This window comes from Chenopodium album, chromosome 7 (genome assembly GCF_948465745.1).
Source record: "Chenopodium album chromosome 7, dcCheAlbu1.1, whole genome shotgun sequence".
Lineage (NCBI taxonomy): Eukaryota > Viridiplantae > Streptophyta > Magnoliopsida > Caryophyllales > Amaranthaceae > Chenopodium > Chenopodium album.
Window position 1 is genome coordinate 51,662,828 of NC_137840.1, and position 16,626 is coordinate 51,679,453.

General features: G+C 36.6%; 1 protein-coding gene across 1 annotated transcript; it reads right to left on the minus strand.

Annotated features, from left to right (window-relative positions):
* Positions 1-16,055: 16,055 nt before the first annotated feature.
* Positions 16,056-16,556, minus strand: LOC145640293 (uncharacterized). Its single transcript, XM_081691593.1, has one exon. It carries the CDS (start codon positions 16,554-16,556, stop codon positions 16,056-16,058), a length of 501 nt encoding a protein of 166 aa, XP_081547719.1.
* Positions 16,557-16,626: the final 70 nt, after the last annotated feature.

Consider the following 16,626-nt stretch of genomic DNA (forward strand, 5'->3'; position numbering starts at 1 on the left):
CTCTTCATGAGGTTGATTTTGTTGGTCAGTTTGCCATGGTGTTGGGGAAATGTTGAACCAATTCTCCAAGGTATTCCCTCTTCCCCTCCCTCTGTCAGAAGATCTACCTCTCCCTCTGCACCTACCTCTGCCTCTCCCTCTCTCAGATGTTCTCCCTCTCCCTCTCCCTCTTTCATTCCCTATTCCCCTCCCACTACCCTTAGGTTGAGGGTTTGCTTCCCTCTCTGCTTCTAACTCAGCTTCTAACTCATCCCATGTTTGATCTGGATCATAATTTAAAAGCACAGTACCACTCACCTTGTTTGACTGCCCTACAGCCTTCACATGTCTATCAAAGTCAGCCTTGCTAACTACTAAAGCTTCCACATTCTTAGGTTGCTTATTCTTCCTAGGTGTGACTTTTTTAGTATTTTTATTTGATGGTTCAGCCACTACCTTAGCTACTGGTTCAAGTACTAGGTTAGCTACTGGTTCAACTTCCAACTCAGCTATTGGTTCAGCTACTTGTTGCTTTCCCTTTCCACTCATTAATGATCTTGAAGCTGCAACAACCTTACTGTCTTTTAGACCATCCCCAACCCATATGTATATCTTACTTTTTTCAGGCAAATTATCAAACATCTTCATCAAATCAGCATCACTTACAAGAGCTACATGCTTCATTTTATACACATACTGAAAAGTGTGGTTTTTTGGTGTTTCAATATTATTCTCCTTAGCTTTTTTCCCATTACTCTACAATCAGATCTATCATGTTAACCTTATCAACATCATCAACCACAACAGACACATCAACACCCCTATACTGAAATTATAGCACAACTTTATCAACCATTCTGCATCAATCAAACCAAACAACATCCAACAAATAATTGTATAAGAATGTGCCCTAAATTGCATACCAATCCAACAATAAACAACAAATTACCACATAATCAGAACCCTAAACAAATAAAAAACTGAACTTTAACAATTAACATAATCAATTGAAACAAATATAACCAATACCATCAATCACATTTCATATCCAGCCCATTAACCATAAAACCGAGCATAACTAAACCATATATGAAAAAAAAAACATACCTGCCTTCAATTTAGTCTAAATGGTGGTTTTCCCCCAAAAAGTTCGAACTTTTGATGCAGATCGTCTTACCCAGAATCGAATTCCACAACTCGCGATTTTTTTCGAACACAAAAACCCTCACACCTTCTTTAACTATCACTCGGAATTTGTTTAATCACCACTACCAACTACAACTAAAAACCCAGATTAATTGTTTACAAGAGCCCTAGATTTTTTAAGAGAAAAAATCTAATTGCAAATTGAAGAGCAGTTGAGCAATCATCAATGTCAAATGCAGAACAATGAAGATGAAGAAGCCTGAGCGTTTAAAGTCAATGAAATGATTTGACATTTGTGGTTGGGTGAAATTAAATGGGGGTATTTTAGGTATGACATGTTTTTTTTAACTTATAATGTTTAACCATGGTTAAAAATTACCTAATTACCTTGCTTAGTGTTACCATAGATTAAACTTTTTAAAACATAGTTCACCAAGGATAATAAGTTTTTTGGCTTTTTACCACTGAGAATTTTTATTATTTGAGGTCTACCAAAGAGAATTTCCCAAAAAAAAAAAAAAAAAAAAAAAAAAAAAAAAAAAAAGAACATACGAGTGTTTGAAAAAGAACATGCTAGTATTTGAAAAAGAACATGCATAATAGTGTTCAACAAAAGAACATGTTTGTGTTTGACAAAGAACATAGCCTCTGAAAAGAACATTAGGCATATTTCAAAGAACATGGAATAAAAAGAACATGTTAGTGTTTGAAAAAGAACAAGCTAGTATTTGAAAAATTAACCTTGCTTGGTTATCTTCCAGTTTGTTTGAATTCTTTACTATTATTCTTTCTCCTCCAATTGTTCTTTTTTGAAAAACTTGTATTTCATAGCACTAATTATTTTTTATTTTTTTTTAAAAAAACCCCCCAAATTCACAAAATTAAACACTTTGACTTTAAAATTATTGCCAAAAAACAATTTGCATGTACAAAATTTATACTTACATTGTACTTGTATCCACCATTTGTTCAAGTTTGAAGGTTGAATTGTTGAACTATGTTCAATTTTTTTCTTAGGTTTCACTTTGAAGATGAACAATTTTGCTATTTTGAAATTTTTTTTAAAAAAAATAGAAAAAGATTGAGAGAAAAGTTCTAGAGAGAGAAAATGAGTACTTTGGAAATGATTTTTACCCAAACAGTAGAAGAAGTACCAGTATTACGAGATTGACAGCAAAGTGAGACCAATTTGAGACCTTCATTGAAATTCTTAGATGAAAACGATGGTGTAAAGGAGAGAGAAAATTGGCAGCAAGAAAGAGAGTGATAGGAAGGGAAAGAGGAGTGAGAAATTGCAGGAGAAGAAAGTGATGGATTTGCAGTTGCAAGAAAATAAAAACATGTTCATTTTTTTACTCATGTTATTTTAAATACTAAATGTTCTTTTGGTTGCACCATGCACATGGTGCACCCGCCACAAATTATACATATTCAAGTATACACAATCACCTTAATATCCAATTTTTCCATAATTCTTTTACTCACTTCTCCAAGTAATCCCATAAAACCTACTTGCCATAATTCTTCCCACATTCTCTTTCCATAATTCTTGCATGAGCTAGCCTATAAAAACCCCTTCATACCTCTCACATTCTTCACACCAATTCTCTTCTTTTCTTCTCCTCAATTTTACACAAACCATCCCGTTTATCTTTGAAGCCAATTTTCGAAAATTTTTGGTCAGTTTTTGGGGTATTAACGTTTCATAGAAGATTGTTCCTCTTAAAAAATCCTTGAGGTTAGGCTCAAGAATCACCCAATTCGGAGTTATATCGAAGGAGTTATAGCCTCTACAAGTTCTGCCTACATTTTCCAACGTAAATCCAATTCTTCTTTTTCCTTGGTTTCTTATCGTTCTTCTCCTTTTTCTCTTATTCAATTATTATTATTATTATTATTATTATTATTATTATTATGGAAGATTTATATAAAAATTGTTATGAGTAGTTTTAAAATCAGATTTTAATAATGTTTATGTTGAATTAATTTAAAAGGTTCATGTACATATAGTTGGGGGTTTTTAATTATTTGATAACCTTATATTGATTAAGGTTATATTTATTTGTAGGGTGTGTTCAATCAAGGTTTTTGAGGTTCTTTTTGTGCGGTTTTTCTAGCGAGGATCAAGGTACGTTTAGGTGGCTAGATACCTTTGAAAGTGATTGGTCTTAACAACATGTTTTACATGATTTGATTGGTGATTGAATTAAATTGATTTGAATTATGATTTTGAAATAAATTATGTTTGAAGGTATAGACTTTAATAAAAGTATTTTGAATGATTTATTTTTAAATCATGTTTTGAATGGTTTGAATTACTTATCATGTTTAAGGGAATTGATTTGAAAAGTTTGTTAAATTAAATAAAAGGTTTTTCAAGGAAGAGTTATTGATTTTGAAAAGTTATTAATATGAGATTTTATTCTCAGGTATTTATTTACAAGGTTTGATTTTGAAAGCATGTGGAATTAATTAAAAAGGATTTTGAATTATATTGGAACTATTGGATATTAAAAGGATTTATTGAACCATTGAATTATTATTATTATTATTATTATTATTATTATTATTATTATTATTATTATTATTATTATTATTATTATTATTATTATTATTATTATTATTATTATTATTATTATTAATTCTTTATAAGCATGTTAGTAATCCCACTATGCGGATTTGGTTTATTGATAAGGCCTTGGACTTTGTATGACCGGGTCTTTCCTCAAGAATAGCCTTGTAATATAAGGAGACTAGCTTGGGGGGTGTGCACACTTGGGTGAGGAATTGGATTAAAAGTGTTGGACTTAATGATTTTGATGATGACACAACCTCACTTACTTACAAACTAATAAGTGCTTGATTGTTTAAGTGTGTACTCAGTTTCAAAGACTAGGAGAATGAAGTGTCTTGTAAAAAGAACCATGAGGAACAAGAAGGCCAGAAGCAGAGCTAGCCATAGAGAAGAGTTCCCTCACAGGAACTGGCGCTTCAGAAATGAAGACTGGAGAAGAGAAGTTCCTTCCAAGGAACAGAAGCCTCGGAGTAGAAGCTTCATCAGAGAAACATGAAGACTAAATATTTTATATGTCTTAGGATTTATGTAAGTATAAGAAAGTTAGTTACACTCGAAAAATCAGTATGGAATTGGTCTTAGGATAAAATATTGTGCATGCTAGTTTTTAGGAAAACTGTTGCAATTTAAATTTTATCTTTTTCTTAAATTAAAAAGATTTTATTTTCTTTTTCTGATTTTCGGAAAATGTTTTTGACAAAATAAAATCTCCACGTTTTCTCTAAACTTGCGGCCTACTCTCCCATGTTCTTCTTCTAGACATGGTCTTGCACATTGAGGTGTTCATGGTCCCTTAATTTTAGGGACATGATCTTCTTAGTGGGTATAAGAAGTGGCGTAATGGATTTGCTGCACAAAGAAGTTTTTCCTAAACAAATTTTGGTCTATAAATAGTTGTTGATTTCAGATGGAAAAACTAACCCTTTGCTCACATAAGTTTTCATCTTTTATTCGAGTTAAGAGTCCAATTCCATACAAGTCTATTAGAGTGTTCTAAATGTTCTTATACTAGAGTTTGTTTTTCTTTCGAGTTGTAATTGGGAATGGGGAAGTTCGAGTGAACGTTTGTGTATGAGAAAGAGAAGAGAGAGAGAGAGAAGAGAAAGAGAAGATAAAGAGAAGAGAAAGAGAAGAGAGAACAGAGAAGTGAGAAGAGAGAAAGAGAAGAGAAGAGTAACAAGTTGGGTGACTTGTTCCTCAGGGTCTCAAGTTCGTAGAGGGACTTGAGTTTGAGTCTTTAGCTTGTAATAGGATCATTTGCCCTATTATAGTGAAGATTCTTTTCCCAAAATCCCAAGTGGTCGTGGTGTTTCTCCTTGTTAGGGCCAAGGAGTTTTCCACGTAAAATCTCTCTTGCATTCTTTAGTTCCTTTAGTTAATCTCTCAGTTCCTTTAGCTAACTTAAGTTTAATTCCGCAAAAAGTTTGGCTAAATTCTCATACTACAATTCAACCCCCCCTTCTTGTAGTATTCATTAAAACAACAAAAAGGAATTGGTTCTTAATAGAGGAATTGGTTTTATTAACTATTATTTTGAATATGAATCATTGGAATCGGTTTTGGAATAATGAGTTTTGAATTTATTGGATTAATTATTGGAATTGGATTTAAAAGCATGTTTGCAAATAAATTGTGTTTACACTATCTTGCACTTATCGTACTTAGCATGATTTGCTAATCCGTATTTCCTATTTGTTTTGGTTCGCCCTGTATAGCATAATGGTAAGCAGTGTTGACTATTTTCAGGTGGAGTCATGAATGAGCATACGGGAGTCCCGGGATTTACTTCACCTAGTTTAGGAATGTTGGTCTTGTCTTTATTTTGAGTACTCATAACAATGTTACTATTCTTGTAAGTATTAATAAAAGAAAGTTGAGTTTCTACTGCAAGTTTATTATTTAGTTACGTATTTTGAGTAGCCTTGCGTAATCACGCGGCGGTAATACGCCCAAGTCTATCTCTACGGTATAATTATACGTATTATACTAGCATTTCCGTAGAGGGAGATTTGGGGGTGTTACACGATCACTTGACCTCACTGAATAATTAGCTTTCTAATAATTCCGAACCCTCTATCGGAATAATACACTTGTTCGAATGACATCATTCCTTTCATTTTGGATTGGTTCAGGGGTGGCTTCGGCTAAGTAGGGTGGTTTTGGTTTGGTTCAAGGGTGGTTTTAGGTGAGTAGGGTGGTTTTGGCTTGGCAAGGGTGGTTTCGGGTGAGTGAAGGTGGTTTCGGGTGAGTAGGGTGGTTTTGTGGTGTTTCAAGGTGAGCGGTGGTGGTTTAGGGGTGAGTGGAGGTGGTGGTTATGAGGCTGTAGTGATTCTATGGCGGTAGCCTAGTGGGGTGACTGTTGTTGTTGGTGGTGGTGGTTAATTATCTTCATTCTCTCTCGTACCCTTAATTACCTACTTTATAATTCATTAATTAACTATTATGAAATTTTGTCTTTGGATCCATGAGAGTTCTAAAATTGCATATAATGTATTCTGGAGGTAGTTAAATGTATAAAATATAAGAATTGGGATTTTGGAGGGTTGTGGCTAATTGACTCTTAAATTATACTTGTACTGTATAAAAGATAAGTTGGACACGGATATTAAGAGGGGGAGAAAGGTAGAGATTTATGTGATAAGGATAGAGAATGAATAAAACATGTACAAATATTAAAATGTTGTTATATTTATACAATTACCTAAAACGATAATTATTGCAATATTAGGGGAACGGATAAAGTATTTGTTTATTGATTTTTAAACTTTCAAACTTATACTCGTAGCTTAAACTACTCCAAAAAGGAATAGGGTTTGGAAACCTGAGGAAGGGGATTTTATTAATTTCTATACTTTTTGGTATCAAATTAAAAAAAAAAAAAAAAAAAATCATTCCATAATCATACCAAACATAGGTATTCGGAATTAAGTTCTTAACGTATATCAGTGCAGTTTCATTCCTAAATTTAACCTCATACCAATTTGCGAACCAAATTCTCCCTTAAAGTTATTTAACCCAAGTTTTGGCTAAAAACACTATCACTTCTTTGTGTAACAATTTTTTTTCTTAAATTTCAATTGCAATCCTCTTTCATTGTTACACTAAAATGATACAATGTTTTTTTTTTTTTTTTTGTAAAAAATGACCCTATTAGGAATTTATTCCCACAAAGTATATGTGAATAGTAAACCAAAGTTCACGTGTCAATTTATCCTAGTATAATTGTAAATCATCACGTCTAATTACCCAAAAAAAAATATCTTATCAATAACTATATACTAAAAGACACACCAGCAATGACACGTGTCATTTCCTAAGGTGTCCTGTAGACACCTAAAAATGTCTCCCTAAAACCAAACCCGATGATGAACAACCTTTCACCGCCACTATTGGTCGGGTTCGGTATTTAATCCCCAGAGTGCATAAAAAATCGTATTTAATTAAATTCAATTTTTTGGATAGTCCATGGATCAGTCTTGATGTTTAGTCAAAGCATAGTTCTTTTTTTTTAATATTCAGCCCAAACCTTTTTATTTTATCATTTCAGCCCAAACCCTTTTTTATTTTATTATTTATTTTGGCCCAAACCTGTTATTTATTTTATTTATTTATTTATTTTAGACCAATTAATAATAATAAATCAGAAATAGCCCGAAATTATCAATCGGCACTTAAAAATGCTGAACGAAATTAGGGTTAAAAATGAATTTGAACGGAAAAATGGACTACAGGCTCCCGCGTCACGGTAAAAGTCCACCGTGTCACGGGAATGTTCCCCGTTTGACGGTGGGATTCCCCGTGACACGGGGCAGTTCCGTGTCCTTTCCACGTAAACCCTTCACGCTTTTATTCCCCGTACCCGAAATATTTCCCGCGTCACACAACTGTTCACCGTGTCACGGGAAACTGTCCCGTCTGACGGGGCCAGGCACCGTGTCACGATGCCCTTTGCCGTGTCGCAGTGCATTTTTTTAGGGTTTTTATATTTTTAGGGTTCCGTGTGTTCCCTCAGCACATTTTTTCTATAAATACCCACCTCATTTCTGATGTACGGGGCATTAATTAATTCTCTGTTTTTCTTTCCTCTATGCTCTAGCCTAAACACTAGCCTTACCCTTCTTCTTTCAAAATTCCTTCTTCAAGCACTCCCCATACTTTACTCGTGGTTCTGTCCTTAAGCCAAAGCGTGAAAAGTAGAACTGTTTGAGGGTTTGTCCCCAAATCAACTCTATTTAATTTAATTTAATTTAATTTAATTATCATTTTATTATTATTTCCTTGAAGTTACTAACTCGTTTATTATTTTATAGTTGCAAGCAAACAGAATCAAAGTAAGAATTATGTTCCTTTTATTTCTATTATTTTTATAACGATGTTATATTGTTGGATTTATTGTTAAATTGCTTCCAATATAAATGTTTATTTTATTATATTTTATTGATCACCATATTGCATGTTTAAAGGGAATATGTAATTGAAAATCACGCCTAATAAGATAATTTGGACGACCGGTTTAGGTTCCTTTTTAATCTTGTTATTAAATCAAGCGATCACGATATTTTAGAATTATGTGTTGCATTAATATTCAACCAATTTAGCGTAATAATAGTTTGGAGCAAATTGAATTTTTGTTTGCATGCCTTTGAGATCGCAGGAATCAATTTTCACTATAAGAATCGAGTAGAGGCCAATACGGGTGAATGTGACTCCATGACTCACTTCGTACCATCATCCCCGATCTTTCTATCGTGGTTCCGAACCATATGGAGTTAGTAATCTCATGGATTATGAATGGGGTGTAACCTTCACGGGTCAATCGTTGTTGCCTATCGTTGTCCCTTAATCGTGGTTGCCTTTTTATAATCCGTGAACGGTTTACAAGTTCCTTAAAAACTTGTTGGCGGCTCCCTACTTTCCTTGTCCCTAATCGTATTATGTCAATTCCCACTTCCTATGAGTGCCAAGCATATTCACAAATGCTTTAACGTAGGCGCACTTCGAGCGACGCCTACATGTCTTTAGTGTTTTTTTTTTTTTTTTTTTTTTTTTTTTTTTGCTTAAAAAAAAAATTCTATTACAAAAACAGATATTATACAAAAATAATTCCCTAAACTTATATTATATAATTACTTAAAATAAAAAAAGATTTGACATATTTTTACACAAATATTTATATAGCTATAAAAATAAAAAAAAATTCTTAACATAAGTTTGATAATATTTTTCCTCAAAAAAAAAAAGTTTGATAATATTTTACATCATTTTATACCTTACAAATTTTTCATAATCCTTCCTTTATTTTGATAAAAAAAATTTGTCAACTATATTTTACATTTTTTTTTTGTTTATATAAAACTAATTATAATGAATTAATGATAATTCAAGAACGATTATTGAAAATTTCCGTGCAAGGCACGGGAACTAACCTAGTAAATATTAAATACCAATCACGAGACTTGAATTATCTCATTTTGATGTGTACATCATGATGAAAACATATATCTTCATAAATCTCTCTTCTTTTTTTCTCTCTAGGGTTCTTTAAAAAAAGTGTATCATAGGCCAAAAAATAGTCAAATTTCTGTGAAAATTTGGCTATTTTCGACCATTTTCTTTAGTTTCAAGGTAGTAAGTACTACAAATGTGAGTCAGAAAATCCAATATGCTTTAAGCTCAATATGAAACCCCCCCCCCTCCCCCTCCCGACCCTTCACCCTCTTCTTGGCACCTAATCACCGCCGTGGTTTAGCCAGCGACTCCAACCGATCAATACTCCTCGGATAAGTTGTCCCGCTCCTCTGCTCCTTCGCCCTCCTCGTCTTTCCCTTCTAACCCCATAGGCCCATACACAAACAATCCCCCCCAACCCCACACCTTAAACTTCAAACAATCCCTTCAATCTAAGCCTCCCTTCTGCGGCTTTGTTCCAGCGCTGACTTCTCCCCCGTCTGATTTCGATAGTGAGAATGATATTTTCTTGCCAATCTCCTCGACTGATTATGTTAACCTCTGCAATTCGTGGGCAACGACGATTATCTCGAAACCTGTGGGGAAATCGTTTTCCTCAGATTATTATGTTGAGGCACTGAAAAAGCTTTGGAGGATATCAGGTGAAATGGAAACCGTTGCCCTTGGGAAAGGATTCTTTGTTTCTAAAATACCATCTCAAAAAGATTTTGAACAAATCTTAGCAAGAGGCCCATGGTTCCTCAATGGGACGTTCATTTCTACTCAAAGATGGAAACCTAGTTTCAAACCATCCCAAGAAGGCCTAGTTGCAATGCCAATCTGGGTGGAATTTTCGGAGTTACCGGTTGAATTTCAAACAGAGGGAATGCTCAAAGCAATCGGCAACTCAATCGGAAAATTTATCAGGGTGGATCTAAAGTCGATCAAAGAGAATAAACTAAGGTTTGCAAGAATTCTAGTCCTCATGGATACAGTTAAACTGAGGAAATCATACTTGTGGATAGGGGGGTATAAAACAGAGCATCATCTATAGAAACCCTCCTAACTTCTGCAGTGTGTGTAATAAGTATGGTCATCAAACCTCAGAATGCCCAACAAGGAAAACACCAAGTGCAGCGACATCAGTGGTGAACAAAGGTGGTGTTCAATCGGAGAAGAAGGAGACTAGGGAAACAGAGGACGATGTTGATTGGACAAGGGTTAAAAAGAAAACCCAAAAGGTTTTTGCCTCTCCAGAAAATTCCCGCCAAACCTGGGTTAAGAAAAGTAACAGTCAGCAATTAGGAGTTACCACAGCGGAAAAGAACAACTTTAGCATCCTTTTTTATCTGAATGTCTCTATGGAAGACACGTCTTCAGTTACTGCGATAACAAATCTAATTCTTACCCCTACTACTCACCCCTCCTAATATTCAAACCGCCAGTTTAACTCTCTCTCCTCGCTGCCCCCTACTCCTCTATTAAATCGCCATTCTGCTCCTGTCACTTCCAGCCGCCTGAAACTGTATAGTCTAATCGAATGTCTTCTCAAATTCCCTCTCTTAAGCAACACCCCCTCCATTCTCCTACACGCCTCACCAGAAAACACCCCTACAACATTACCAATTTCCACCTTCTCTTTCCAAACACAAAACTCAAACTCCTCCAAAAATGCTAATCCCCTATCACCTTCAACTGGGCCAGCTAGACTTCAAGATGAACCCAGCACCGCCAAAAATACTAGAAGACCCAGATTACAACAAGGGTTTCATAATCCCTCCAGTCCGTATTCCAAAGTCGTTGACGGTCATCCCGACGAATATGAGATCAATTCTAGTCAAAACCAAACCCACCTTCACAATGCCAGAAACAATGATCAACCTTGTCTCCTTCTATACCCAAGGGCCCATGAGAAAGTGGATGAAAATCAGAGCTCCGATCATTCGCAACCTCATCCTAAACCCAGAGTCTGTACCGCAACTCTTCTCGGAGCTGCAGATGGCTTCCCCGGAGGAGCCAAACATATTGTACCCAGCTCACCTTCCGGACCTACAGGTCATATCCAGCATATCGGAGGTGATTGGGACTGTATTGAAGTGGTGGATGCAACAATTGAACAAAGAGGACACGCTCATGGTGATGCCATGGGAACTACAATTTCTCTTAGACCCAGTGCCCGTGCTTCCCAAAGAAAGAAAAGCCCTGTCGATTACAGAGGAATGGCTAATGGTTCAAGCACTAAGCGACACAAACAACGTCAAGTGGATTCACCTTGTTCGGGAAAGCTCCCAGATATCCTTGATGGCGGCTTGGGGAAAACACAAGACGACAAAGAAGGGAATGAATGGAGTGAAAGTGAAATCAAACACATCAGAAAAGTTCAGCACCTACCTGAAGCGCTTTGTCGACCTCGACAACGATGCCTCCTTTCTAGCAAGAAGAGAGGCACAAGCCCTACCAACCATGAAACCCGGAATGTCGATCCTCCTATGGAACGCTAGAGGGATAGCAAGGTTAGGTTTTAGGAGGAACATCAAGCATCTAATCGCTGACTACCACCCCGACTTCATCATCCTAACTGAAACCAAAGTCTCTAAAGCCTGTGGGGAAGAGCTTATAAAGATGTTACCATATAACTCATTCGAGGTTGTTGATCCGGTTGGACTCTCAGGCGGCATCTTGATCATGTGGAACAAGGGAGTTAATTCCTTTACCACTGTGACCAAGGAGCAACGTGCAATCCATGGTGTGATTCAGGTAGAAAACTCTCAACCTTTCTTTATTTCCGCAATTTATGCTAGCACAGATTATAAAGATAGATTTGTCCTGTGGGAGTCACTCAAGACCAGGTCTCTTTCAGTTAATTTGCCTTGGATGGTCTTGGGTGATTTCAATGACTTTTGCTAATCTCATGAGAAAAGGGGGGGGGGAGAAAACCTTCAGAAAGTATAATGAGGAATTATAGAGAATGCATGCAATTTTGTAATCTAATAGATTTAGGATTTGAAGGCCAAAAATACACTTGGTTTAATAAAAGGAAGAAATACCCAATTTTAGAAAGACTAGATAGAGTTTGGGCCTCCCCTAATTTCCTGTTGAATAGCCCAAACACCCATGTTTGGACCCTGCCTAGACTCTCCTCAGATCACAATCCTATCTTGACGTACTCTTCTTGACAAAAAAATCTACCAACCAGGCCAAAAACCTTTCAAATTTGAATCAATGTGGATCTCTGATCCTACTTTTGACCAAACTGTGACTCAATCTTGGGCTGGTCCTTCTGAGCTTCAACTTCCTCAGTGTTTTCATGATAAAATTTCTAAATTAGCTGCTGACCTTTCTCTTTGGGCAAAGGATAAGTTCACAGAATTCAGTCAAAAGAAAAGGAAAATCTTAGCTAGATTAAGAGGAGCCCAGAAGGCCTACGAGGCTGAACCCACAAACCAATTTCTGTTTGATCTCCAATTAAACTTGTCATCCCAATTTGAAGAGCTGCTAGACCAGGAAGAACAGTTCTGGTTTATCAGAGCAAGGTCTGATTGGTTAAACCAAGGGGACAGAAACACTCATTTTTTCCATTTGTCTACTGTCATCAGAAGAAAATTCAATAAAATCATGTGTTTAGAGAATGAGGTGGGCCAGTCAATCCAGGAACCACCTGCTATAGCATCTCTGATCCTGAGTTTCTTCAAAACCCTCTTCTCCTCCGAAACTAAAGAGCCTTTCCAGCCTGTTCCTAGCAATGAAACCATCAGCTGCATCTCCACCCCTTCCCTTTTGGAGGTTAAGGAGGCCATCTTCTCAATAGGGAGTTCCAAAGCCCCTGGAGAGGATGGCTTCCATGCCTTATTTTTCCAGCACTCTTGGGAGATTATAAAGGATGATTGCTTGAGTTTTGTCCAAAATGTGTTCTGTTCCAGATCAATGCCAACTAATATAAATAAAACTATCATTGCCTTAATCCCTAAAATAAATAACCCTACCAGAGTGAAGCATTTCAGACCTATTAGTCTAGTTAATACTTGCTATAAGTTCATAACAAAAATTCTTGTAGCAAGAATCAGACCTCACTTAAAGGACCTTATCTCCCCAAATCAAAACAGCTTCATCCCTAGGAGAGGTTCTGAGATAAATTACCTAGTAGCTTCTGAAATCCTTCACTCAATGGGGAAATCAAAGGGTAGAAAGGGTCACTTTGCCTTCAAAATTGACCTTTTAAAGGCATATGACATAATGGAATGGCCTTTCATTCTCAAATGCCTTCAAATGCATAATTTCTGCCATGAATCAACCAAACTTATCATGAGTTGCATAACCACGGTTTCCTCTGCGTTAAGATCAATGGTAAGCTAACTGACTTCTTCCATCCTTCCAGAGGATTAAGACAAGGAGATCCTCTATCTCCTTACATCTTCATCCTTTGTATGGAAGCCCTTTCCAGAATGATTCATAAAGAGTGTGAAAAGAAAAATTGGAGACCTTTTAGGTTTAGAGGTGGTAGAAATGCTATATCCCACTTATTATTTGCTGATGATTTGATATTATTTGGAGAAGCAAACTCAATCACCCTAAATGCTGTAATAAAAGTGCTCACAAATTTCTTTGCTCAGTCTGCCAGAAAATGAATGAGGACAAAAGTCAGATTTACTTCTCTGCCAATACTCCTATCCAAACCATTGATGACTTTGAACAAGCTCTGAGTGTTAAAAGGTCTTTAGATTTAGGAGTCTACCTAGGATTCCCCTTAAGCCATACTAAACCCTCAAAAAACAAGCTCAATTTCATCATTGACAAAATGAGTTCAAAGCTAACAGCTTGGAAAGCCAGAACCTTGTCAAAAGCTGGTAGAATGATTCTAATCCAATCCACCCTCTAAGATATTCCTAGGTACTTCATGCAAACCATCCAATTCCCTGCTTCTCTTACTGCAAAGATGGACTCAATCTGTTCTAACTTGTTTTGGGCAGGGAAAGATAATCAAAAGAAACTAACTTGGATTTCTTGGGATAATCTTTGCAAGAATAGAGACTTGGGAGGTTTGGGTTTCACAAAAAATAAGGATCTAAACTTGATCTCCATTGCCAACTTGTGCTGGAAATTGAGTAAAAGTACTTACTGGCCTGCTAAATTTTTTAATGACAAATATTTCAACTCTAGGGGCGAGCCCAAGTTGTTGGGGGGTGGGGGATCTCATATATGGAAGGCCATACAATGGGGGTGGAAGCACTATCAAAAGAGCTTAGCTTGGGAAGTGGGAAAAGGGGACCAAATCAACCTTTGGCATGACAAGTGGTTGGGTGAGAACTCACTTAGAGAATGCATTATAGGGCCCTTGCCTCAGCACCATGATGGCAAAATGCTAATCTCCATAAAGGGTTGTCACCAAACTCTTGAAAATGACCTGTCTTTCACAATTCATGAGGAGCTAAAAGAGAGACTTCTAAACATCCAATTCAATGCTAAAGAGGATAGAAGTTTTTGTGATTGGATTGATAGAGGTAGTTTTGATTACTCCAAAGCTAAATCAGCTATCCCAAACGAGAAATGGCAAAACCATGAGGATATAAACTGGAGTATAATTTGGCAAAACTATGGGCATAGGAAAATGAACTTCTTTATGTGGCAATTGTTCTGGAACAGATTTCCTTCAAATGAGAACTTGAGCGAAAGGATACAATCTATCAAGGATAGTTGCCCCTTCTGCTAGGTTGTCACTGAAACTAGAATCCATATTTTCATAAACTGCCCCAGGGCATCTGAATTATGGACTGAGCTAAACCTTTCTCATCCCACTCTTATCAATTTCAACCTCTGGCTTTTGGACAATCTGTCAAACAACACTCCTGTGATCCACAAAATCCCTCACAAAACCCTGTTCTCTTTTGCAATCTGGTTCCTTTGGAAAAGAAGGAATTCATGGGTCTTTAAGAAATTAAATACCGCCATAAAAACTCTCAAATCTAGCTGCATATGGGCTGCTGCAGAGTGGTTTTTCTCCACAACAAAACCACATAAATAGCCAAAGCCCAAACCTAACCCAAAGCTTCAAACAAACTGGTTACCACCTCACCAAAATTCTCTAAAAATAAACACTGATGCTTCCTTTTTTAAAGGGAAACAGGACATTGGTTGTGCTTGCATTTGCAGGGATAGTAATGGCACTTGGATTAAAGGAGTGGGAATGAAAATATATGGAGTTCCAGCACTGGAAGGAGAACTACACGCAATATACATGGCCCTGATTTTGATACAAAGGCACAATTGGACAACCTGTCTACTAGCAACAGATTGCAAGCAAGCACTGGAGCTATTAAGAAGCAGTGAGCTCCATGAGAACAATAGACTAACCCAAATCTTGGAAAATTGCAGGGAACTCCTGGACCAGCAGTTAGGTACAACCCTGTGCTTTGAAGCAAGACAAGGAAACGCAGCAGTAGATCTTTTGGCTAAGGATGCAAGAAATTGGAACGACCTGTTGTATAATTTGGCTTCCTTTGATACCCCTCCCCTGGTCTGTAATGATATAATTGTGAAGGAGAAACTACAAACTCGGTCTATGATGTATGAACATGCTCGAAGGGAAAGGGATGATCCTCCTTGATTGCTTGTAAACGATATTTACTATTTCTATTTATTTAAGTTCTCTGTGTTACCAAAAAAAAAAGTACTACAAATGTGGGTTTGAGTGTAGTTAGTGCCCCTATGGTGGGCTTTAATTTGTTCTAGTTTTATTTTTGTTTTTGAGTTTAGTATGGTAGAATTTGTTTCATGGGTAAAGATTTGAGCGAGATCTAGAAAGAGGTCAATCCTTCGATTACAATAAATCGATAGACCACTTCATTTTTTTTTATTTTTTTTATTTATTTATTTTATTTTTTTTTTGACAAAACCTGCTCATAGCATTTTATTACTCACTCAGAGAGTGGAAAATCATCAAGAACAACAGAACAACTTCACTAGGGGCATCCTCCATCCATACTCTAAGATCATGAAAGGAGAGGCTTAGCTTAGCAAGTTTATGGGCAACACAATTGCCACTTCTTTTAACAAAGGAAAAAGAGCAAGAGATACAACTACGAGAAAGATGAAGAATGTCGTTAACAACCAAACCAAAGGCAGTGTGAGGAGCACATCCCTTCGACAGATGCGAGTACAGCCTGATGCAATCTGTCTCCAAGCATATCTTATTGAAGCCTGACTCCATAGAGATAGACAGCGCGTGTCTCATGGCTAAAGCCTCGGCAACATCAACCTCAAAACTACCCATCACCCGTAGACAAGTAGACACCACTACCTCGCCCACCGAATCTCTTGCAACCCCACCCAAACCTACATACTCAGTCCCAGCAACCGCAACATCAGAGTTGACTTTAATCCTCCCATACTTAGGGGGGATAGACCACTTCATTGAAAAAGGTTATAAATCACAACAATATAAAAGAGTATCTATAGAATGTACGATTTGCAAGAATTGCAAC

Bases quoted from the DNA above. Each gene is read 5' to 3' on its own strand.
- LOC145640293 (XM_081691593.1), bottom strand. From the start codon at position 16,556: ATGAAGTGGTCTATCCCCCCTAAGTATGGGAGGATTAAAGTCAACTCT.